At 54.1% G+C, this 25,559-nt stretch overlaps 1 protein-coding gene across 2 annotated transcripts in view; it reads left to right on the plus strand.

Moving 5' to 3' along the window:
• NTN3 (netrin 3) overlaps window positions 1–12,863 on the plus strand; it is a 32,603-nt gene extending 19,740 nt beyond the window's left edge. For both annotated transcript variants that reach the window (XM_036392860.2, XM_054516535.1), the window contains 4 exons: window positions 3,066–3,215; window positions 4,147–4,200; window positions 10,957–11,031; window positions 11,292–12,863. In XM_036392860.2, the coding sequence (XP_036248753.1) occupies window positions 3,066–3,215; window positions 4,147–4,200; window positions 10,957–11,031; window positions 11,292–11,620 (608 nt within the window). In that variant the 3' untranslated portion in view covers window positions 11,621–12,863. The remainder of the gene's footprint in view (window positions 1–3,065; window positions 3,216–4,146; window positions 4,201–10,956; window positions 11,032–11,291) is intronic.
• The last annotated feature ends 12,696 nt before the right edge of the window (window positions 12,864–25,559 follow it).

A 25,559-nucleotide genomic window follows, 5' to 3' on the forward strand; every position in this document is an offset into this window, starting at 1 on the left:
GGAAATTATCTCTGATCCAAGGTGGCTCCTCTGGAGGGGACAGGGTGGGCAAAGCATCCCAGGATGCCCAGGATTTGATGGGATGGTGTGAGTACAGATGCTGCAGCACAGGAGAAATGGCAGCCAGCAGTGCCTGGGCTGCAGAGGAGCAGAGGAGTGGGACAGGTGCCCCCTCAGACAAACCTCTGTCCCTGTGCCAAGCCACGGGCAGGGCTCTGCCAGGCTGGCTGGAGGTGCTGCTTCCGGAGGGCTGGCAGGGTTTGCTGTGGTTGGGAAGTGCTGCAAAGCTCAGCTGAGCCAGATGAACATGTGCACAGGGCCAACCCCTGCCATGGTGCATATGTTGAGGAGGATCTGGCAGCAAAGGTGGTACCCTGGGTCTGGGGAGCCAGTTCCTGGCTCTCCCTCGGAGAACAGAGTTAATAATAAAATCTCTGATGCTTCTGCTTCTTTGGCTGCCCCTCCTTCAGTAAAGCAGAAAGCATTTCCACTCCTCCCTTATATAGAGGTGGATCTGCTGGGATTGGGAGCTCCTTAGAGGAGGAGCAAGGTCCCAGGTGCTGGCAATGGAGAGCTACTGCTCCCAGAGTGGCATATAAATACAGAGAGGTGTGACAAGACAATTTAGACTTGTTTTTTCCAAAGATGTGTCCCATACGTGCAGCTCAGGTATCTACACTCCTGCAGGAAAAAGGCAAGGCAAGGATCCTCTCAGTGGATGTTTAGAGCGGGCATGGAGCAGGGGGATGGGACAGTGTGCTGTGGATTTAAACAAAGGTTTGTGCACCTACCACAGCGCTGGCCCAGGGCAGAGGCTGAGCATCACAATGAAGGCAGATGCTCATAGAATCACAGACTGGTTTGGGTTGGAAGGGACCTTGGAGATCATCTGGTTCCAATCCTCTGCCATGGGCAGGGACACCTTCCATTAGACCAGACTGCAGATGGCTCAGTTAATATTCAGGAGGCAAATCACTAACCCAGAGGCCAGGAACTACTACATCTTATTTAAACAAACCCCAGCATGTGTTACTAAATAACTCTTTGACCATGGTTTGCCTCTGCTGGGATGCAGCATCCTTGAAATAGGCACAGAAATACCAGCTGCAGGTTGTGTCCAACTGAGCAGAGCCCTCAGCCACTGGCCCGTGAGCGAGGAGTGCTTCCCTCCACTGCCAGCATCACTGCTGGACCCTGTGGGATAGAAAAGCTGGGAGGATGGAAAAGGCAGAGCAACCTTCAGGATTAATTCAGTGGTGCTAATTGAAAAGTCAAATAAAGGATGGCTGTGCATTAATCCCAGTAATTTAAACAAAGCTGTAAACTGTGAGCCTTTCTCCAATGAAAACTGGTGAAGCAGTAGCAGCTAAGCCTCAAGATGCCCTCAAAATAGGTGCAAGACATGCTTTCTGGCAAGCACAGCTTGATGAGTTAAGCTCCAAGCTAGTGACTTAATCCACCATTCAAGCTCCGTGGGCCAGATCCTGGCAGCCAGAGGCTGGGAGCAGCAGGGCCCAGTGTGTGGGCAGCAGTGCAGATCTGCACCGTGCCCCCAGGCCTGCCTTCCCTGGGGCTGGGATAGGCTCCCTGAGCCAGCCCTCTCCACAGGTTTCATCGGGATGAGGAAGGACAGAGATGCTAAAGCTGCAGATGGACCGTGCTGCAGTGCGGGACCCACCAGGCACAGTGCTCTTGCCTGGGATGCTCATCCCGTGGGAATGGGAGGGAACAGTCTATTTTTGTGGGACTGTGGGAAATCCCACTATGGTAGGGCAAGTGGGCAGAGATTGGTCTGGCAGAGACCAAGCTCATAGCCCGATGACACTGATTGGTTGTGCACTTAAGATGAGAAAAGCTGCCTTACTGATCTGGGTAAAATATCCGGCGTCACTGAAATCCACCTTCCACTGCATTCAGTGAGATCAGCTTAGATGAACTGGATCCTGACTGGGCTGAGATTTATGTCTGTCCATAAACTTTACACCAGGAACAGACCACTGGGGCCCAAGAAAGGCCCTGTGTTTCCAACAGCCCTGTGTCATGCCAAGACTCCCTTGCTCGCTGCCATTTGTTATCACAGCTGAGCCCCCAAAATATCCCTGTCAGAAAGATGTCCGCTTCTAGTCCTAGCCAAGATCTGATAAGGATGGAGCATCTGGTCCCCATTAGAGGCTGCTCGCTCTGGTTTCTGGCTGTGCAGGAGGAGGGCTCAAGTGCCATGGTGCTCCCACCAGTCCATCTGGTGAAAATTAGGGAAACGGTAACATCAGGGGGCTGTGGGGGTGGGTGGGGGAGATGTTTTTGTTTTGCTTTGAAATCACGTTCAACTCTTACACTGATGGACGCCAAGATAACTTCTCCAGCTCATTGCCAGCCCAGCTCCAGGCAAGCAGATGGGGAGGTCCTCCCCTGACCAAGCATCTCCTTCCCACATCCCTTCATGTAGACAACCCTCAGTGGGTCCATCATCCAGTGTGACATGATGGAGCATTCTTCTGAGAGCAAAGACAACTTTCACCCACACACCCTTCAGGTGTGGCTTGTCCCTAGAGAGACTGTGGTAGAAAGGTGTGGGGTCATCCTTTGCCCAGGGTCTCCAGGAGTCAGGAAGGGCACAGAGGTTTATGAGTTTGGGAAACATTGAGAAAACCTGCTTCATTCTAAAACCAAGACAAGATTTGTGGTTTGTATAAAAACCCAGTGTTGGTTCAGCTCCATGGACTGAAAAGCTCAGAGATAGGGGAGCAAGTGGAGAAAATGGTTTTTACTGCTGCAATAGGAACATCTCCCTGGAGTTAAATGAGATCTTAAATGAGAGCTGGTGGCTGCAGGCACCTGTGGGAATTGCAGAGGCTCCAGGTGTTCCTCCTGAGCATCCCTGTCAGCAAGGCCATACCCTGGCCAACCCCTATGTCTGTGCTGTGCCAGCCCCAGCAGCTGATTCCCAGTGGTGCTCTGGAAGGGTCTCCCTCCTCTTCACTGCTCTGGGACTGCACCTTGGCTCCAGTTTGGGGTTTGTGTTGTGCCTCCCCTCTCACATACCCATTTCTCTCTCTCCCACCCAGCTTGCGACTGCCACCCCGTCGGTGCGGCCGGCAAGACCTGCAACCAGACCACGGGGCAGTGCCCGTGCAAGGACGGCGTCACCGGCCTCACCTGCAACCGCTGCGCCAAGGGCTACCAGCAGAGCCGCTCGCCCGTGGCCCCCTGCATCAGTGAGTGCCCCACCCTTGCCCTGCACTCAGGGACCCTCACGGGCCCCAGGGGATGCTCCTTGGTCCCCCACTCCCCTTGGATGTTTTGTGGTGGGTGGGAGGCTCAGACAAGAGGCTGACTGTCCTTATGGGTGTTCTCCAGGAGGTGCTCATGTAGAACTCTCTGATCACTTTCTGGGGTGACCTGGGCTTCACCTGCCCCAGTGCAGGAGGCTCTGGATGACCTCTTAGGTCAGTGCTTCCAGGTGGTGAAACAGCTCTGCTTGGTACAGCACATGCTCTCCTCACCCAGCTGAGCCCTGAGTGTGGTGACTTTTGGGGCAAGGCCAGAGCCTGTGGTCAGCATAAAACTGTGTTTATTGTCACAGTGGGTTTGAATTTGACCCAAGTGGCAGTAGAATAATGTCTGACCCTGCAGCTTTTTGCTGGGCTGCTGGAGCAGTGGCAGTGCAGGTGACTGGTGGAGCTGGCTCCTCTCTCTCTGTTCTTCACCAGATTTGAGTTTAGGAAAGAAATTCCCCCAGATTTTGCTGCCAAGAGTCCTGAGAAAGTGTTATCTTTTCCCACATTTATCCCTGCACTGGGCAGCCTGAGGCATGCTGAGATCAGCCAAGCACCTGTCTGATGTCCAAACTCAGTTCAGGTGAGCTGAGCACTCGGGAAGCTCCATCCCTGGACCACACATCCCCACACAACTACTTAGGGCCCTTGGGGAATGCAGAATTGCAGCCTGGCCTGATTTACTGGGCTCAGTTTGTGCATCTCCAGGTCTATTCAATAGTCTGCAATGGTCAGGTCAGATTCATGCCATCATCTCTCATTTGTGACCAACAAAATCTCCTTGTGGCCCATTTTCAGAGCACTTTTGCCCAGTTGTCACCCCCAGAACTGGGGATCTCATCCTTAAGATACCTCTTCCTTTCTTTTCCAGAGATTCCTGCCATCAACCCCACCTCCCTGGTCACCAGCACAGAGGCACCTGCAGGTGAGTGCTCCATGTCCCTGGCTGAGTCCATGGCCTCAGTCCTACCCAGAGACCTGGGGGCAGATCCCACCTTCCCTCTCGCTGGCACAGCACAGGGGAGGGCTGAGCTCTACCAAACCATTTGGCAAAAAATTATTGATAAAAATTTTGGTGAAAGATGTGACTGAGATTTAAAATCTCATGTATTTCTGGAAAGGAACTGACTAAGACTGATGGACTTTTTTGGGAAGGGCTTTCTCCACCACCTCCAAGGAGAGCAGGGATGCAGCCACTGGGGCCTCGCCATCGCTTGGCAGGTTAAGGCAGGGATTGTGGCACATGGCACCAATGGGTGCCTGGGGCTGGCTTTGCTTGACCTCCTTTTATCAGCACCAGTGCAAGACATTTCTCCTTAGTGTCTCTGGCCTCTGCAAGACCCCAGCTCTCTGGGAGGTGCTGGGGCACAGGGGGTCTGGTTGGTCTCAGGCAGACTCCAGGGCCCCTGTGCCGGGGCACAGGCTGCCAGGTGTCCCCTGGGACATGGGTGACACGGTGTTCACGTCATCCAGGTCTGGTGGAGAGAAGGGTTTGGGTATGAGCTGCTTGTCCTGGCTGCACAGGGTGATGGGATCATGGGTAATTGGACCATGGAGGGACCAGTGTCACTGCTGTGGTCACCCAGAGGGAGGTGACAGCTCCATTGACAGACTGCAGGCCTTGCACAGGCTAGGGAGGCATTGCTGCCATGGTCCTCAGAGCTCCTCAAGAGCTGCCCTGGTTCCCCAGACTGGAGTGGGAAGGTTGGCATCTCAGTACAAGCTGCAGGGTCACTTCTGCTCCTGCAGAGGCTTGGCTGGAGCTGGGCAATGGGTGGGTGCATGGATGCTCCCTGTGCTGATGGATTAGGGTCCTTCTTCCAGCCTGGCCAGGGACCAAGGTCCCACCCAAGTGCTCTGAGCTCCCACCGTGTCATGGCACGTCCCAGTGGCACCAAGCAGGGCTGTGCCAGCCCCTGGATCCAGTGCCACCATGCTGAGCCCTCCAGTGCTGCAGGATGCACCCAGCAGGGTAAAGAGGGCTGTAGCAGGGCTTTCCTCCTTCCCCTCCTTTTCCTTCTTCAGTTCCCTCAGCACTGCAGTGTGGCTGTTCCCAGCCATCCCAGGTCTAACCCCTGTAGGGATTTCAAGCGGATGGAGGGGGAAAAGCTGGGAAAGAAGCAGCCCCTTCCCTCCTTGGGCCACCCCTCTTCCTGCTGTCCCCAAGAGCCTGGTCTGCCCCTGCATTCCCCTGTGTTGGAATAGACATCCCAAACAATCCTCCTCTCCATTCCATGGCACACCCTCCTGTGAAGACAGCAGGGGCCCCTCCAGTTCCCCACACTCATATTTCGTGAGCAACTTCCCTGTGCCCCGTTTGGGGTACATCTATCCCAAGGAAGCCTACTCCTTTCTTGGAGAGCCAGTGTTCTGTTTGTATCCATCTCCCCAGCTCTCCTTACCAAGACCACCTTGCCCTGGCAGTGGAAAATGCCAACATCCTCCTCCCAGGCTGCTGTGTGCCCGGGATGTGCTCTCCAGCCCTCTGGGGACATTTTCCAGGATGGCCCCATGCATGAATTCGCTGGCTGCAGGAGAGAGCCAGGGACAAGCTGTGTTGAAGAGATGGAATTTTTGGCCCCTCACAACAAGGCAGACACTGAGGGGCTGGAGCATGTCTAGAGAAGGGAAAGGAGCTTGGGAAATCTGGATCACAAGTCTGATGAGGAATAGCTGAAGGAGATGAAGTGGCACAGGTTGGAGAAAAGGAGGCTCAGAGGGGACCTCTTCTCTCTCTACAGCTCCCTGAGAGGAGGGGGCAGCCAGGGGGAGGTCAGGCTCTGCTCCTAGGGAACAAGTCATAGAACAAGACAAAACAGCCTCAGGCTGTGCCAGGGGGTTTTCAGATTGGACATCAGGGAAAATTTCTTCCCTGCAAGGATTGTCAGGCAGTGAACCAGGCTGCCTAGGGCAGTGGTGGAGTCACAATTTTGAACACACCTGAGAGTGTTCAAAAAGCAAGTAGATGTGTCCCTTTGCAATGTGGTTTAGTGGGCATGGTGGAATTTGGTTCAAGGTTGGACTCGATCATCTTGCAGGCCTTTTCCAACCTTAATGATTCTGTGTTCCTCTGGCAGGAGTAAAGTGTGTGGATGGGGATGGAGAGGGGAGATGCACAAGGAGGAACCTGCAGTGCCTTGCAGAGCGGTGCTAGCTTAGCACACGTGGACCCCAAGGAGTAGCACAGAGCCTGGGAGCTCTGCACGGCCTGGCACCCCAGCCAGCACCTATGGGCACTGCTGAGCCCTCACAGCCCTGCCCCTAGAGGCTCTGGAAAAGAGAGGATGTTTTCAGGACAGTGAGGAGCAGCCCTGCCTGGATCTGGCAGAGGTTTCACTCCTCACCGTGGCAGAGGGGGAGCGATGAGACCTGGAGTGCACATCCTGCCCGATGGGGAGGTGCTGAGCTGAAGTGACGGTACCACTGCTGGGGGAAGCTGCATGGGACAGGGCAAAGCAGCACCACCTCTGCTGCTGCCTGCCCTGCCCACCCTGCCGGCTGCGAGGAGAGAGCTGAGAACGTCAGGCTTTGGAAAAAGGAAAGAAAGGGGGGATGGAATGAGAGATTTCACTGGTTTTATTGCCAACAGAGAGTGCAGCGTGGAGCAGAGTTAATCAAGGTGACTCCCCTCCAGTGCTTTATAAATAGGAACAGTCTCACAATGATGTCTGAGCTGTTCAGCTGCACAATAACAGCACTGGCAGAGAGCTAGGTTGTTTGCTCTGTTTTAGCAGAGCAGGTCTGCCTCAAACTGCCTTCAGTTTATCTGTGGGTTTGTTGGTTTAAGATTTCTGGCTTCTAGCTCAAATATCCTTAATGCAATGTAGCTGCCTCTGCCCAGAGCCGGTGCCCTGGAGGATCAGGGGACCCAGTGGGGGTCCTGCTGCTCCCTTGGCTGGGGAGATCAGAGATGGGGGTGATGCTGCCCTGGCTGTGCTGCCAGGGTTACCTGCACCTGGTGTGCTTGTCCTACAAGCAGGGCTGCCAGTTCCACCCACACCCTGCCTGCTCCCTGATGCCCCTCTGCCTCAGGAGCCCCAGCTGTCCCTAAGCAGACACTCCCCAAGGGGCCTCAGCACCTCAGGCAGCCTCCAAGCCCCTTCTCCCCCCATTTCCCCACCTCCCTCCCTGCCTCTGGAGCAGGTGCTGGCTGCAGGAACAGGAGGACATTGTTCAGGGCTGCCATGCTCAGGTGCTGGGCTTCCCGCCCTCTCCCCATCCTCCTCCATGCTGGGGTTCAGTCCCTGGGTGTGTCCAGGCTTTTCACTGACATTGCCATCTTCTGCCTCACTTTTCCCAGCTTTCTCCTGCCTTTCCAATCTTCCAAAGCCTTTGAGGTCCAGCTTTGATGTCTGTGCCTGAGCAACTGACTGGCTTAGTGATGAAACGTCCTGGGTCCACTTCTCATAGTTTTTATTATTATTATCTTAAAATATTTTCCACTTAGTGGAAAAAAATAAAATCCACGTTCCCCATTAGCAGAATTAACAAAACTCATGGAGTGCAAAACAAGGCTTTAAGGCAATTCAAAGTAAGCAGTAAAAGATTTGCAGTCATAGCACCTGATTAAGTTACATCTCTCTTAAAACAAAATATTCCTTTTTTTCAAGGAGAGGAGAAGTAAACCAGATGTGCAAACCTGCCACCTCTCCCACATGCACTGCCCGCAGGGATGGGGAATGCCTACACCAGGCCAGTGGCTCTGGTTCTCAGCTGCCTCCTCCCACTCTGCACCTGTAGCATCTGTAGGGATGCAGCAGTGTTAGAGCTGGGGCTGTAGCATGTCCCAAGGATACATTTGTGCTTGGGATGGGGCTGTGGTGAATCCTAGGGATGCAGCAGTGTCAGGGATGGGGCTGTAATACATCCCAGTGATGTCTCAGTCTCAGAGATTGCTCTGTAACTTGTCCCAGACATGCAGCAGTGCCAGGGATGGGGCTGTAGCATATCCTGGAGCCGCAGAAGCATTCAGGGTTTGTGGGTGCATTTTCTTGCCATGGGCTGTGTCAGGTCTCTGCTGACCCCCAGCCCTTCTGTGGGGCTTGGCTGCCCAATCCAGCTGCACAGACACAGCAGAAAGGCAGCTAAAGCAGCTCCTCTCCCCACTGCCCTGCGGAATGTGTGAAGCCATGGGCTCTCAGGGCCTGTCTGTGGAGCAGCCCCATCGGGCACACAGCATCCCAGGGAGGAGGGAACCATGCTCCATCGCTGTGGTGTCATCGGGACTGGGTGGTTCCTGAGCAGAGCCCCCCCATGGCAAAACCCTGCAGGAACAGGACAGGATGCTCAGGGAGAGGCAGTCAGGGGAGGTACAGGCAGAATCCTTCTGCCCTGACATCCCTTGCCACTTTCCAGCCACAGCACCCATGTCTGCCCCACACCCAGTGATGGAGGAGGCCATGTGCTCAGGGCCAAGGGATGGAAATGTTTTCAGTCATTTGGACATATTTTTCTTCCCAAGTTTCTTAGATAAAGGGAGCAGGAATTAATTTTACATTTGAGGAATGTTCCTCCACAGCACAAAGCCATGGTTTAAAAAATCCCCAAACTAATCCTAAATTGTCAATTCCCAACACCATTTTCTAGCTCCTTTGAATCACAGTGTTATGTTGTTAATCATGAGCAGGACCCCAGGGCAGTTACAGGATTTCTTTCTGCTTTTCTTTCATCCCCGTTGCCAAGGGAAGGGGTGGCAGGTTGGCTGAGGCTGCCCACAGCCTCCTCCCAGCACACATCACCCCACAGTCCCCCAGCCCAGCACCCATCACCCAGCCCAGGCCATGCCCCCCTCGGTGTCCCTGGGCAGGCCTGTGGCAGCTGCTGCCAGGGGCAGGATGGGTTCTGTGCCCTTGGCTGGGGAGGAAAGGGGCTCCTGTCCCGACGGGCGTGCCCCAAAACAAGGAGGGAGGCTGTGCCTGGAGTCCCTTCATGGAGCAGGAAAGGGCAGAGCAGTGTGTGGGGCTGGGGCTTCTCAGGGGCGCTGTGGGCTCTGGGATGGGGCTGGGGGGTATCCCAGAGAACACAGCAGGCTGAGGCTGAGTCTGTGGCAAAGCCCAGGGGAGGCAACAGGGTCCAGGCTGAGGCTGTAGCACATCCCAGGGATGCAGTGGGTGAGTGCATTCGCCAAGCACTCCAGCACACTCAGCAGCCACCCCCCGTATGGACGGGCTCTGAGCCCCCTCTGCAGCCACCTCGGCTGTTTCAGGGGAGGCAGCAGGGCCAAGGCAGCTCTGCCAGCCCAGGCAGAGAGAGGGGCAGCATGGGGGGGCTGAACTGAGAATCCTCATCCTCCTCTGCCAAGAACTGGCTTCATGCTGCACTGCTTCTATCACTGACAAATTTGGAACAGGTGGCATGAAGTCCCAGATAAAAAGGAGCTGGACAGAGAGGAGAACAGCAGAGCCCAGGGTGAGTTTGTCCTCCTGGGCTTCTTTCTTTCCTCATTTCTCCTCCTCCCCTTGGCACAGGGTTCTGTTATTCCCCGTCTTCCCCCAGAGCTTTGCCTCCATCCCCAGTGATCACTGTGGCAACCTGCAAACAAAGACAGCATTAGAGGCTGCTGACTCTGTCCTGGGACATGGGGCCAAACCAGAGGGAGAACCTGCAAAAGGCAGAGAAAAGAAGAAAGATGGGCTCAGAAAAAAACGTGCCATTTGGAAAGAGACAAATTGAGATGTTCAAAGGAAGATGGCAGGGTAAAGAAAGAAGGAGAGCAGGGCTGCTTCAGGCAATTGTGGGGATCAAAGGCTTTGGGGAGAAGCAAAGAGGCATTCCCTGCCCTCCCTCTGCTTGAGATGCAAATCTAGGAGCTTTAGAAATGCACAGAAAAAAGCTTCCTGGAGGACAGGAGCCTTGGGGGACAGCAGGGTAGTGGAGGACAGCCTGGTGGCCTCCCCAGCCCCTCTGGAGCAGCCTGAGCAGGGGATGCCTGGGCACAGGAGTGATATGGTAGAGCTTCCCTCACCTGTCTCCTTCCCACAGCCTGAGTCCCCTTCCTCACTTGTGGGAACCTACAAGGCACAGGTCCCTGGAGGGGCTGCCCCCTGAGGGTGCTTCCCACCACTCTGGCCCCTGAGAGCTGAATCACTCTGAGGATCATGACCCCCTTGGTCCGGTGTCACACCTGCCTTTGGATGTGTCCCCTGTGTAGCTGACTGTGGGACTGGTGCCAAATCCTCTTTTCCCTCATCCCCCAGGACTGCAGGGTCACAGCTGTTCTGTTGACTCTCCTGGGCCATGGTCCCTGCCAGCCCTCCATGGAGGCCACTCTCACCTCACCTACATTCCTCCCATCCATCCCTTTCTGTGTCTGGAAGGAGCCCCCAGGCTTCCTCCACTACCCCTGTGCTGACTTATCCTGCAGGACACCATTGCCACAAGTGACAGAGTCTGCTCAAGGCGCGCAAGGTCACTCGGTTCCTCTTCCCAGCTGATGTGGTATCAGCCATTCGTGCTGGTCCTTGAGCCCCCAGCTCCTGTGAGGTGCCAGGGGAGCAGCTGGACTCAACAGACCCCTGTCCCCAGCAGTGCTCAGGCCCTGGCCCAGTAGGAGTCAAGGACTCACCACCTTCTGCCAGGCTGGGTCTTGCTGCTGTCCCCTCCACCACACTCCCTCTTCCCCTGTGGTGGGATGAGTCCCCCCAGGCCCCTCAGTGCTCAACCCACTGTTCTTCTGCTGCAGACTGTGACTCCTACTGCAAACCAGCCAAGGGCAACTACAAGATTAACATGAAGAAGTACTGCAAGAAGGACTATGGTAAGGACCTCCAACCTCCCCGAGGCACCCTGGGCTTTGGCCCAGAGGCAGATGAAGGCTGGCCGTGGGTGGGGCAGATGAAAGCGTCCGGGGGTGGGAGACACTCCCTATGGAGAGAGGTCCCCAAATCAGCCCTCCCAGAGTTGCAATGGATGGGGCAGGTGGGGCTGTTGGGGAAGGGCAGTTCCTGTCCCAAACTTTCCTTTGGGGAGCAAGGTGAAGCATCCCCCATCACTGTGCCTCTCCCTTTTTACCCTCAGTGGTCCAGGTGAACATCCTTGAGATGGAGACAGTGGCCAACTGGGCCAAGTTCACCATCAACATCCTCTCTGTCTACAAGTGCCGTGACGAGCGGGTCAAGCGCGGTGACAACTTTTTGTGGATCCACCTGAAAGACCTGTCCTGCAAGTGCCCCAAGATCCAGATCAGCAAGAAGTACTTGGTGATGGGGATCAGCGAGAACTCCACTGACCGGCCCGGACTGATGGCCGACAAGAACAGCCTGGTGATCCAGTGGCGGGACGCCTGGACACGGCGCCTTCGGAAACTGCAGCGGCGGGAGAAGAAGGGCAAGTGTGTGAAGCCCTGAGGGGTTTGCACCCACCCTGTCCCCCCTGCCAGCCCCAGCCCAGATGGGCACTGCCAGACTGCACCACAGACTCTGTACATATACATAGTGTGAATGGACTCTTTGTCTATAGTGTATATTTTGGCAATGGTTTCCTGTTGTGTGCGTGTGCACGGGTGGGTGTGCGTGTCAGTCCTTTTCTCTAAGTGTGTATTAAAAATAATGCAGTAATGACAAACCTTTAATAAGGAGCAAAGTGGAGCAAGGTCCTGTGGGTGCCTGTCACCTGAAGGAGCTTGAAGGGGATTGGTGCCCTGCTCCAGGCATTCTGGAGCTCATTTTCAAGGCATTTGTATTCCCTTTAACACAGTTGTCTTCTGCCCAGTGCTGATATCTCAGTTGACAGCTCTCCCTTCTCCAGCATCCAGGGTATGATTCTTCCTCACTCTGAAAATGTGCTGCTGCCAGACCTCTCTCTGCCTTTCTCCTTGCCCAGGAGGAACAGGAGGTCAGAGTCTTCTGTCCCTCATTCTGATGTGCGGGCAGGCTGAGTGGAAACTGTCCAGTGCTGCAGAGTGTCCAGCCCCAGAACCTCCATCAGGAAGGACAAGTGAACTTTTACAAGGCCTGATTCCCCAGTGACCTTGGGCTCACATGGACCAGTGCTGCTGGCTGGGGCAGGACCTGTGCTGTGCTGCAGTGCCATAGGGAGAAGTCAAGCCCTCGCAGTGTGCTGGTGGCCACTACCAGGCAGGACTGTGTCCACCAGGAAGAAAGGGACAGACCTGGCAACCCCTGGTTGCCACTGTCCTGTTGCCTAGTCCAGACAACCCAGTGAGAAAGACCTGGACACACCATTTTCCCCTCCCATGTCCACCTGCTCCATCTGAACCTGAGCTGGACTGGCCAGCCTGACTGGAGCCATCATGCACAGTCATCCATCCACCCAGGTCTATGTGCCTGTATTCTCACCTGGTACCAACTGACATAATTCCTCCTGTTTCTGTTGAGACACCAAGTGACCATCTGCGTTGGTGTGCATCTTCAGAGCTGGCCAGACTGCGTGCTCTCCTGGGAAGAATTGGCCAAGGTTGTCCACGGAGATGCACAAGGCAGAGGTGACAGGAAGAAAGAGTTTTCATTGATCCACCTCTAGGCTTTTATATCTTCTTCACCATGTATTAGTCTCTGGTTAAACAGACACCAGTATCTTCCCATGTTGAGATTGTAGCGGTCTTGGCTTAATAAATACAAATAGAAATAAGAGGTGCTCTGACAATAGATATTCCTTTCCACACAAACCTTGCCTTGCTTATTGAATGGCTCAGTGAGGGGTTGTAGCCTAATGGTCTTCCATGAAACTTTACCCTTTCCAGCCCATGGCAGCTTGTGTGACTCCCCATTCCAGGCTGGTACTTCTGGGCTTCAGCATCCCAGGGTGGTGCTGGAGCTTCCAGCTGAAGAGACTAGTGAAGCACTGTTGGGTTTCAGGACAAGGGAATTTGGGGAGTGAGGATCTAGGCCCTGGAGGTGTCTGTGTGGACATACAGGTGCACTGGTGAAGCTGCTGGAGATGCTGGAAGTGACATTGCAGAGCTGTGAGGGCCTGCAGTGCCATTGTTCAGGTCCCATGGGTGCTTGGGTGCCTACAAAGGGCATGGGCAGAGGTGTGGGGAGGCTAGAAGCTGAGGGGTAATGGGTAGGTGGGACCACGTGGGCTTGGATGAGCTGATATTATCCCCCTCCCTACACAGACCCTCTTTCCTCCTCTCTGAGCTGAGGGGACCCTCCCATCCCTGGCTTCTCTTGTTAGATTGTCACAGACTATTGGCCTCTGCCATGAGATGGCTCTTGGTGCAGTTGGGCCACCCAGTTCTCTTCCTCCCATGGCTGCTTTCACCAGACTTGCCCTTGGTTCAGGCTCATTCCAACTCCATGCACCCAACAGTCACAGAATGGTTGGGGTTGGAAAGGACCTCAAAGGTCACCTTCTTCCAAGCCCTGCAATGGGCAGGGACACCTTCCACTAGACCAGGTTGTTCCAAGCCCCATCCAACCTGGCCTTGAACACTTCCTGGGATGGGGCAGCCACAGCTTCTCTGGGCAAATGCAGGAGTCCTGACACAGAAGTCAGTGGTGGAACACCCTTTGAGAGTGCAAGGACAGGACTTTCATCAGGATCATCCCTCAACATCACTCCTTGGGATGTGGGGGTTCTCTGACCCCTCTTCTCAGCAGCCACAGCCCAGAAAGAGCAGGGCAGCACCACTGTTCCAGGGGCATGGATACTTCTCAGGGCAGGACTTCAGCAGCATATGGTTTCTCCAAGCAAGGAGACGCACAATGTGTCTATGTTCCCCAAAAACATTGGGCACAGCCTTCTCAGGCAGGGAACTCCGGGGTTTCCTTTGGGACCTGATTTCTCCTCCACTGAAGTGGGGCACCTAAAACACTTTGAGGAATGTGGTGATTGGAGTTCTCCATTTATCCTCCCAACAGCTCTTCCCTCTTCTTTCACCTCTGCCATCTGGGACTGTTGAGGAAGGATGGCTCCCAGCTGGCATCTGAGTGTCCTGCTGGGGCAGATCAGAGATGCCAGAGCAGAACCCCCACCCCATGGTCTGTGCTGAGGAGAGGAGCTGTCTCCCTCTCTCCCTCTCTCCCTCTGGCTGAGGAATGTCCTAAAATTCTGGTTGAAGGACTGGAGGAAGCCACTCTGCACTGAGTCTAAACTGAGGAAGACATTCTTCACTGAATCTGATCCCTGAAGGACTTTTCCTGACTTCTCCTGCTTATGTCACCTCCATATCCAAAGCAAGAATTCTTTGGATTCAACCTTTCTTATTCCTCTCCCTCTGCCTGGCACGATCAGCTGGGAACTGGGGACTGCACATGGGTTTGGCTGTACCTGGGTCACTGTAGCTGGATCACCCTGAGCTGGTGCCAGGACACCAAGGGCAGTGGAGGAGGCACCATGGATTTGCTCAGAGGTGCTGCTTATCCTGCCCAATAGATAAGGCAGGGCTTGTAGCACACACCAGCACAGGCATCATTTGGTGGAGGGCTGCAGATCCAGGGGCAATTCCACACCCACCAGCACCCACCCAGCCCTGTCCACCCCTTTGGTGGTGGGGAGTGCTTTACACGACTGGGAGCAGCCAAAGGCCGTGGGTGACACGGGCAGGGGGCTCAGGTGGCAGCAGGGTGTGTCACAGAATCCTGGTGGCTGCAGCCAACAGCTATGGGCTTTGCAAGGGCAGGAGAGAGACTGCAGTGCAAGCTCTGCTTGGCACTGCAAAACCGTATGTTTTCCAAAATAGCTCTTCAAGGAAAAAAGCATTAATTCAGCAAAGCATCTGCAAAGCCTGTGGTGTGCTCCCCGTTCCTGGAGCGGGGCTGCCCCGCCCCGCAGCCGCAGCTGGCCGAGCTCACCGTGCCGGGGAGCCCCGGGCTGGGACCGGCTGCTGCAGGCGGCGGATGCCGGCCCATGTGGGAAGGGCCAAAACCACCACGCACGTTTCCATCCGTGTTTTTTTATTAAACAGGTCTTTTCCCAGTATTCAGCTGGGGCAAAGCATTTGAGACACAAAGGCAGCGGAAAGTGAGGCCGAGTTTGCAATTTCCCCCCTCCTTTGGGACTGAATTTTGCAGCTGGTTGAAATTTTTCTCATTTCATAACACCAGTGGACATCTTTCATGAAAATACAGAATTTGGCCACGGAAAGACACAAAATGTGAGAATACTACAGAAAACTCAATGCTCTTTTTCTGTGTTGTCCAGCCAGCTCCACTCATGAGAGATGACAGGAGTTTGAACAGCTGAACCCCGGCCCAAGTGGACACACAAATGGATGTATGTGTATTTTCCATCATTTTGCTCTTGGTAACCACATAAATAAAATTGACTGCATCAGACAGGAAAACACATTCCTTAGGTGAAACAGGATCAAGCAAAGAACGTTTTGCTTAGCCAACAGAGTAGAGCTCAATGCTGGGGTGTGGGAATATTCTTCCTGGTAAGGAACTGAACCTCTAAGGGGCAAGACCTACTTAGAGTGACCCCCATCATGGTCTGACTTGCTCTTGCTCTCCTTGTTCTCCTAATGCTCTCTGGTACACAGAGCAACTTCTGTCCATGCTGCCCTGCAGATCCAAGTGGATCTTAGTAGTGGCTTCAGCTGTCAGTGAGCAGTGATGGTGGCTCTGCCAGCCCATGCTCTTCAGGCTTCTATGGTTAATAACATGGACAAGTCGTACTTTGCCACCTGTGGACGTGGTATGAGGCAACTGTGGCCTGCTGCCACTCCTCAGTGTGGTGACCTGTCCAACCAACCACATCTTGTCCATCCAACCAGTGCCACATCCTCTGTCCCATGCCCTTGGTACTGCAGCACTCTGTCCATCACCCCTTACCCAAGCATGGTGTTTTACTTGGCACTTTACAACCCTCACAAGTCTCATTAACATCCTAAATTTTGCTTCCTAAGCAAAGCACAGCTTCTGCAATTCCCAGCCCTACTCCTGTCCTACCAATCTCAACCATGGCTCTTTCACCCACTCAGGCTCCTTCCAGAGGGGCTCTAGGACCAGGGCAGGGCACACTTTTCCCACTCATGACCATGTCAAACAAGTGTTCGGGGAATTTATTTGCTCCAAGCCCCTCTTGTCCTTGCAAATCTGTGAGAAATATGCTGTTCTTCAATATGCCTAGTGTATTTTTACCAGCCTTGGGGGCACTCATTACACCAGCGTTAATTACCTGTCATTAATTCATTTGTTCATGTAGTCCTTCATCCATCCCTTGTTCATCTTTACAAGGGCACAATTCACTGGTTAAACACATGCTCCCTGTGTGCAGGGTATGCAGGATATGCAGCACCTGTGTGGGGTCTGGGGGCATAGGGAGGCAGGGGGCTCAGTTCAGCAGCCTGAGGAGCAGGGAGAGCTTCCCCCTCGGCTGTGGGGGGGAACATGAGGAAACCATTAATCGATGGGCTGGCCCGAGCTGTGTTTTCCTAAGGAAGAGATGAAGACGGGGAACAGCTGGGGTCAGCGGGGCACCATCTGGAGAATCCCGTCAGCTCCCTCCTGCCGGGCTTTTCCCACCTCAGTGGCAATGGAGAGGATGAGGAGGGAGGGAAGAGGGGTCCCCAGAGTGCCCTGACACAGCCCCGGCCCTGCACGTGCCCCAAGCTGGCCCGGAGGCATTGCTGTGGTGTTGTTGCCAGTGGCACAGGAGTCATGGCACAAAGAGAGCATCCACCCAGTGCTGCTGCTGCTGCATCAGAGCCATGCTGGTACCCCCATGCCTTGGGCTCAGCATCCTTGTGCAGAAATCAGTGATTTCTCTGCATGGGGCAGGATCAGACCCTCAGCATCCATCAAAGCTGATCCTCTATTTACACAGCCACTGTGAGACTCAATAAACAGACAATGTTTTCATATTGGACAAGATGCTCTACCCCAAAATCTTGGAGAATCAGCCTCTCCACTGTCAAACACCACACACTGCTTCCCTCCTGCACACGATAGGAAATCATCAGCTGTGCAGGAGCAGGGAGAGGTGGCACTCCCAGAAGATGGCTGGTCCTGGATAATTCCCTGTCTGAGAGCAGGCAGCAGCCAGCCCAGGTGTCACAGTCACCAGGTGACCCCTGGGTTGGCCACAGTGGAGATCATGGTCCTGCTCACAGCACAGGAAGTGAGGAGATGAAGATGGGCAGAGCAACCCCAGCTCAGCACATTCAAGGAGTCTAAAGGTGCCTGGGTTGGGTCTCTGACATCTGGCACTGACATCCCCATAGAGACACCTGCAGCAGCAGCAGTTGAGGCCAGGTGCTGCATCCTGTCTGTCCCCTCCTGTCCCCTGCCTGTGTTCTGCCAGACACATGACAGTGAGAGCAAGTAATCTCCAATGTTTAAAGCTCCAGGACTGTGCTATGGGTCACTAACCTGACCTCAGGGCCATTTGTGGCTTTTGGTATGTGGTGACTCTTGAGTGTCCCTTCCCAGGCCTGCTGGCCACCCATGCTGTGATCCCTGTGGCCCTGGGACAGGGTTGGTGCTGCTCAGGTCACTGTCCTGGGAGCCCTGGGTGCAGCCCATCCATCAGGAAACCCAGCAGACCACAGCAGGCTCTAGCTGGCCTCTTGAGCCAGAAGTGAGGTGGCTTTGGCCAGCACACACATACAGACTGTCCCTTTTCCAGCCAAACCAGACAGCACCTGGAGCTGGGAGTGAGGCAGGGTGGCCAAAGCAGGCCCTTGGAGTGTCTGGGCCGTGCTGCCCCCACAGCAGCAGGGCTCAGTCATTCCCATGCCCTGCCCAAATCTGAGCCACTGGCAGCAGCCCCCAGGATGCTGGTCCTCACCTGCACCTCCATCTCCTTCCCTATCCCTGGCTCCTCACTTCCTGAGCAATCCCTTCCTGTCAACCTGCTGCCTGCAGGGGGAAATTCCTGGTCCTGACTATTATGCAAAATTAGCTCTCAGGGAATGCCTGGTGAAATCGTGGGGCCTTTGTCTGCTCTGGGTGCTTTCAGACTTTTCCCTGGCATCCAGTGGGACAGCCATAAATCTCCGCTACTGCCTCCAAGTCGAACATTTCCTCTGAGCCCCATTATTAATTTTCTGAAAGATCCCATAAACCCCCAGATGGAAAAATATGGAGATATTTGCACATGTGCCGTAAAACACATTGCCCATCTATTTCAAATGGATGTGGCAATATATAAAACATACTTAGGGCATGAGCCAGGTTTCACGGTATTTAAACAAGGCAGCATGATGTAATTGGAATTTACAGTGTAAGAGCAGATTGAAGCTGGGCCATGGGTGCGTACCATATATCTTGGATCTCCTGAAGATTTGGCCTGCTCTAGAATGACAAATACCTTTTGTACTTGTCACCTATATTTTAAGTGGATGAACAGCTCTTTTCACTAAATATAATGGCTGGAAAATAGATCGTTTTTTCCATCTGAATTTCAGAGCCTCTCTGGAGAAGAGAGATCTGCCCTGTCCCCTGTAAAGAGTGTGATTCCTAGGGATGCAGGTGTCTCAGGGCTTTGTTTCCCTCGTCCCCCAGGCCAGATGGCTCCTGTTCCTGGGAAGCACACTGCCACCACCTCTCCCACTGCATGGCCTCGATGGTGACAGTGAAGACCTCAGAGATTCCATGGTGTGGGGTGGGGATGAAGATCTGCTTCCCATAGCCACCATCCAAGCCCTGATTGGATCAGTCTCTCACCAACCTAATCTTATGGGAAGTATCACAGTCCATGACAGGGGGTTGGAAAGGGACATCCTTTAAGGTCTCTTCCAACTCAAATCATTCTATGATTCCCTGGAGCTGGAGAGGGTGATCAGCCTCAAACACTGCTCTCCACTGCTGGGAAGAGCACCTGGAGCTCCTGGGGCTGCTCCCAGGGGCACAGGCCAGGAGCTGCTACAGGAGAAAGCAGCCAATGTAAGAGGTGTCACCATCAGGTCCCCCAAAAAAATGCTGTGGTGAAGCCTTTCAGGTGCCTCCACCCCCTGCAGTGATGGCAATATCAGGGCAAGAGGTGGGAACCACTCCACAACCAGGCGGTGAGAGGATGATGGGAGTGTAGGGGATGTTTAGGCACCACCCAAGCTCTCCCCATCCCCAGTGCAAGCACCTCTCTGCCACCCATCCTAGGACACGGGGGCAGATGGGCACAGCAAGGCTCCTCCCAGCAAGGTCCTGATCTCTCCCTTCCCAGACCCCCATGGTGCTTGCCAATGTTGGGAATTTTGGGGAGATGGGGGGTGCTAAGGGGCTGCAGACACACCATTCTGCCTGCTGCTCCTTGATGCTGAGAAAACATCTGCCGGGAGAGACCCACCGACACAGACTGGAGTCTGCACCTTGGCACAGGAATATGGTGCCCTGTGGTCAGGGCAGGGACATGGTTATGGGCCCTGTCTGAGGGACAGGGTACCCCACGGCCTGGAAATCCCCCTCAGTTCCTCCAGTCAAAGGGAAAGGCAAAAAAGGGAAAGCTAAAAGACACTAAAGCATAAGAAATTGAATTTTACTCATAGATAAACTGGTGTCTCCATCCTGGTCAGTGCCACTGGTGGGCTGAGGGCACAGGGCTGATGGTGGCCTGATTACCAGTCCAAGCATGCCAGGGTGCTGCAGGGCACTGGGGTGGCTGTGGGTACTCAAAGGGGTTCTAGGGAACTCATCTGCAAGCTGAGGACAGCAAGGAGGAGCCAGGAGCCTCAGCACAGAGTCCCCTGTGCCTGCCACCTTCAGGCAGAGCTGGTGCATCTGGTCTGCCCAAACTCATTGTCCCTCTCTCCACCCCCATTTGAGCATTCAGAAAGTTTGGATGAAAAACTTTTGAAAAATTAATAAATCAAGTCCTTCCTTTCCGGCAGGAGGAAACCCCTCCAAAAAATGTCAGTTAGAAATAATCCAAGTGATTTGTCTGGAAAATTTTGAAGTGCAGTTCCTCCTGAGAGCCAGAACGGTCTCTCAGCCTTGCTGTGCAGAGTGAGGAACCAGGAGCCAAGAGCCTGCTCCAGGATAGGAAGCCTGGATGCTCTCATAGCTACAGCTCAGGCTGGAGCCCAAAGGAGCTGCAGGCCACCTGCAGCCCAGACAGGATTGGGACCACACGAGCCCACCTGGAGCCTCCCAAGGGCTTTCCAAATGCAGGGATTCAGCTTCAGGGAACTGGGCCAGATGCTGAGGAGAGTGACAGTCAGCTGGCTCAGCTCAGGAAAACTGGCTTTTTCAGAGTGTTAAACCAGTTGGATTGGGGATTTCCTAACCAGCTCTTGAGAACCAAGCATGGAGCTGGGCATGGATGAAATACGGGACTGGTGTATGCTACATTCTGGTATGGAAACCAGGCTACTGCTCCTCAGCAGCCTCTGAGCTGTCATCCCATGGGATCTTTTCCTGCTCCAAAGCTCCAGACAGAATTCCTGCTCATGAATGAGCTGAACTGCTCTGCAGAAGCATGTGAGCAGCCATCAGCTGGACAGTATTGTGGTTTCTCAAGATCTCCTCTATCATGCTCTGAAGGGCTCTTACTGCCAGACAGAAGGTCTCTGAGGTTTCCTCGTGAACTTCAAGTGTGTACAGCACAGCAGAAACTGCTCAGCAAGGTTGTGTGTGTGCACCCCCAGACCTCTCAGAGACCCAGATATCTCAGAGGATGTTGAGCATGACGGCTCTATGAAAGCTGCGAGCCTTTCCCTCATTGCCATAAGGGAGGCACCTGGAACTTCCCAGACTGGGGAGCTTGGACCTCACCAGGCCAAAGCATCAACTTCACCTGCTGAATTTTTGGCTCTCTGCTAATCATGGCATGTGTCCTGCAAAGGGTGTTGTGCTGAGGGCTGGCAGAGGTGCTTGGCTCCTCGGGTGCTCTGAAGCCAGTGGCCAGGTCTCTCAAGTGGGTTAAATAATGTAGACCTACATTCTACCATCCTCACTGCCTCTTAATGGCAAATTTCTCTGAAGGGAGCTCTTTCAGGCCTGTTGTGGCCGTACACAGGTTGTGATAGGTCCTTCTCTAGGCTGATGGCAGTGGTCATCCTGTACTCTCGCTCTTCAACTCAAAGGGGAACAAGAAGGGAACAAAATGAGCTTTTCTTGGCAGGAAGAGGAGAAAGCAAATGGTTTCAGTCCCATGGCTTTCCCTAAAGAGTCTACAAATCACCCTTCTACCACAGGAAGGGTGGGATTGCAAAAGGCTGGGAGCATTCAAACCCACACAAAGAAGCTCTGACAAAAGGATGGAGCTGGAGGTGATGGCTCAGGAGGGGATAGTGTGGATAATGGGAGATAAGTGCTAGCAATTCTGTCTGAAGAGATTGCAGAGGTGGCAGATGTAGGCCATCAGAGGGCCATGAAGCTCTTGCCTGTGTGGCACACTAGCACATCAGCAAGAGTCAAGGAACTTGATCGAGAAACGACATTTCCATTTATCTGGGTCATCCTTTCACATTCTCACTGCCCTCCTCCATCTTTCTCTCATTCATCTCTCTCGCCTTTGACCTCTCCCCTCCTCCTGCCAAACTTTCTCTTTTCCCAAGTTTCTTGCTGTTTGGCTGCTCATTCTCCCACTCCTGTCAGGGATGATAAATCACCTCCACAGATGAGCGTCATGAACATACCAGACTCATTCTTCTTTTGACCTCCTCAGCTCTGAGGCACTTCCAGGTGGTAAGAACTGGACCAAATTACACTGGAGAGGGGATAACCAGTCAACCCATTGAAGCCGGAATGGGTCCATTTCCCTTTATTCCTCCAGTCACAAATCCTGTCCTTGCCAGTCCTACATGTGTAATGAAGACTGCACGTCCCTGTGGCCATCAGGCTGTGCATCCAGCTGAAGCACCTCATGATGAAGAGATGCCCATGTAGATGTACCCCTCTCTTTCTCTTGATCTCCCTCACCTTGCTCCCCCCTTTCCCTTCCCCCAACACACATCTGCTCACATAGTTCCAGAAAATTTGTTTCATATCACCATTGAGTCGTTTATTTCTTTCCAGAGAGTTAAAAGCCTGTCTCCCTTGATTTAGTGAGTCAAGAGTGCCTAGGAGGGAGCAGAGAGAAGAAAAGAATGAAATAAATAAAATAATGAAAAAAAGGTCTTGGGAACATCTGGAGCTGCTCTTAAGCAAGACGCAATATTCTTGGCCAGATGTTGAATGACTGGCTTCTACTTGGGAAACGTCAATATGTCAGATATTGAAATCCCACCCGACACCCTCTTCCTTAGCTTCCTTCCCCTCTTCCTTGTCCTGCTCTGCTTGTGCTGCCCACATCATCTTGCTGGGGTGGCACCAAGAGGAAGGGGTAGTTTGTCTGGGACCTCAGTGGGTGTCACTGTAAGGCACCAATGGGCCAAGCTTGTCACTTTGAAAACCACTGGTTCACCAAGCAGAGGGCTGTGGAGAGGCTAGGTGAGCTTACAGTGGTGCTGTAAGCCAGGCCGTGGAGGAGGCATCTTCAAGAGGTTCCAAGGAGCTGGGAACGGGGCTTCAGCAGGCAAAGCCATCTGGGATCTCTGGCCACAAAGCTTTGCTGGAGAAGTAAAGAAAGACTTTCAATCCTTTGGTGAGCACAGCAGAGCAGACAGCCACCAGTGAGGCAGGGAGGGCAGCGGCACACTGGAGGCCGTGGAGCCACTTGCCTGGAGAAAGGAGATCCCGGACACACCAGGCATTCTGATTCACCAGCATCAGTGCAATGCTGCAGGGATTTATGCCAGCTTCAGGGCTGCCTGGGGGAGCAGAGCAGGTCAACAAGAGCCGGTGGAGCCAAGGGGTGACATCCATCCTGAGCCAGACACGCTCCATGTCCCACAACACAGCTGGAGCTGTCACCCCTCCTGGCTGGACCCGCCACAGCTGCCCGAGCACTCAGCCTCTGGGGGTGCTCCCCTGCAGGATGTGGTCCATTGCTCCCACCCTGTGGTGCCCATCCATCACTTGAGTTGGCACATCCAGCAGCACCACACAGAAGTACTTGGGAGTTAAATATTCCTTCTGCCCACCACTGGCGTATAAATTATGAGCCACAATGTGAAAAAGTAGAATGGGCAGCTGGTCAGAGGAAAATCCCATTGGCTGCTTAGAAGGAGGACTGGCACCTCAGGACAAGAGCACTGCTGGGTGGCACCTGCCATGCCAGGCCAGTTCTTTCTCCATGCTGGGTGTCCTGCAGAGGCTGAGGTCCATCCAACTGTACCTGACCCAACCTCTGGCCTCAGCTCCCAGTGCTGTTACTTCAGGGCCAACCCATGGCTTCGTCAAACCTGCTGTTCTTCAGCATCCTACAGGGCTCTGCTGGTCCAGAGCAGTCACCATGGCCAGGACCACAGGACCATCCTCCTCCCTCATTCATATTGTCATGAGAATTAATAAGGAAAGAGAAGCTGTGGCTGCCCCATCCCTGCAAGTATTCAGCCTGGGCTGGACAAGGCTCTGAGCAATCTGATTCAGCAAAAGGTGTCCCTGCCTATGGCAAGGGGTGGAACTACATGATCTTTCAGGTCCTTTCAACTTAAACCATTCAATGATTCTATGATTCTGCTGTCAGTCCAACCCTGGTGCTGTCTAGGGTCTTGTAGTTGGCTTTCTGCTCCCACATCTCATTATAGTGGGTATCAGGAACCCAAGGTTTATGACCAGCTGCATGGAGGTTTTGGGAGCTGGAATCTATCCTCACGCCTCAGCATTGTCCAGATACCAGGAGGAGCCCTCCAGGGCTCATGGAAGGCCTCCCACACATCAGAGACTACACTTGGTGCAGGATGACCACCAACGTCTTCCTACTGAGCTGAACCAGGTTAAGAGACCTGCCTCCCCTTCCAGTGAGAGGGGAGAAAGGAGGATGGAGAAGTTAAGGACAGATGATCCAACCCTCCCATCACCAAACTCTGCCTGCATGTGTCACCTCAGCAGGCATTGCACAGTGATGGTTGGGATCTGCCCACAACAGGCTTGGAGTCCCACCTGCAGTGTCCATGAGCAGGCAAAAACTCCTGTGTGGAGAGCAGTCGTTTTGGGTGCTGCTCTCCCCAACTTCCTGCTAGCTGGAGGGTACCAAAGCCCACTCAGGCCCTTATTAATGCTTGAAGGAACTGAGTAACCATGGGCAGAAGGAGCATGTCTGGCTCTTCAGAGCAGGGACAGGCACCACCTTAGCCAGCAGACCAAGGCACATGTCCGGCTCTGCCCACAGCCTCCCCTGCACTTGTTTCCTTTTCCTGGACCACAAAAGTAATAGCTGGAAGGTTGAGAGCACAGTCACAGCCCACTCTAGGGACCTGTCCATCTCCCCATGGCCCATAGCCCCCACTACCCCACATAGGCAGCATTGCAGAACGGCACACAGTGCTCCCACCTCTGCTGGTCCCAGCCCTGCAGGTCCCAGGCTGGGCTCCCCATGGCCAGGACAGCAGGGATGTGCTGAGGAGGTGTCAGCTCTCCCAGCTGGTCAGTACAGGCCTGCAGCAGAAGGGCTTGGTCCTTGCAATGGCCTGGTGCACCAGCAGGGAAAGTCTGAGGGAGAACAGGCGGCCACTGCTCAGGGGACACCTTCTCCAGGTGCCCAGAGCTTTCAGTCCCCTGTGACAGCAAAGCTTTGTGCTCCCTCCTGCTGTGTGTGGGGACATTTACGGTCCTTAATCCATGGAAGGGTGACCAGGATATGATCTGTATGGAAACAGAAGCAACTCTGAGCAGTAAATCAAGCCCTGGTCCTCTTTCTGAAGGACCACCCTCCTCAGACTGACTGGGAAAGTCTCTGACCCCTTATCCCTCCACAGGGATGGGATTAGGGGATCCAGCCCCATGTTCCATGGGGTTCCCTCTCCCTTGGAGTGAGCTGCCCTCCAGAGGTGAAGGCGGTGTGGAGTGGGGTGACAGAGAACTAAACAAGCAAGATCCCCCGTGAAACCCCCGCGGGATGTCCCCACTCCGGTGCAGCGGGGCCGGTACCGGCGGGAGGGCAGCCGAGCTCAGGTGGCCGCAGCGGGGGCGTGGGGCCGGGCCCGGGGTAATGACAACCAGGTGAGCGGGGGGCGATAAGCCCCCAGGAATGCGGCGGCGGCGGCAGCTGCCGGCCCGCGAGTCGCTCAGCCCTTGGATGGGCCAATTAAGTAAATAGAAAATTTAGAGCACGGGATCAAAGCCCAAGCGCGCGGGCTTTATTTATATGGAAAAGGTCAGATTATATTGGCAGATGTGTTAAAGGAGAGAGAAGAAAAAAACCTTTCAAAAACATTGGCCCTGATTTGAGGTTTCCTGACGGGTGGGACGGGGTTTTTTCTTTCTTTTTGGGCCACGGGTGCATTGGAGTGCTGGCAGCGCACTGGGGGCAGCTGGCGAGGGCACATCTGGTGCTGGGCTCACTGCCCCTGCCCACCCACCTCCTGGACCCTCTGCCAGCAGCACAAACCCCAGCAAC

Source organism: Molothrus ater, chromosome 16, assembly GCF_012460135.2.
Source record: "Molothrus ater isolate BHLD 08-10-18 breed brown headed cowbird chromosome 16, BPBGC_Mater_1.1, whole genome shotgun sequence".
NCBI lineage: Eukaryota > Metazoa > Chordata > Aves > Passeriformes > Icteridae > Molothrus > Molothrus ater.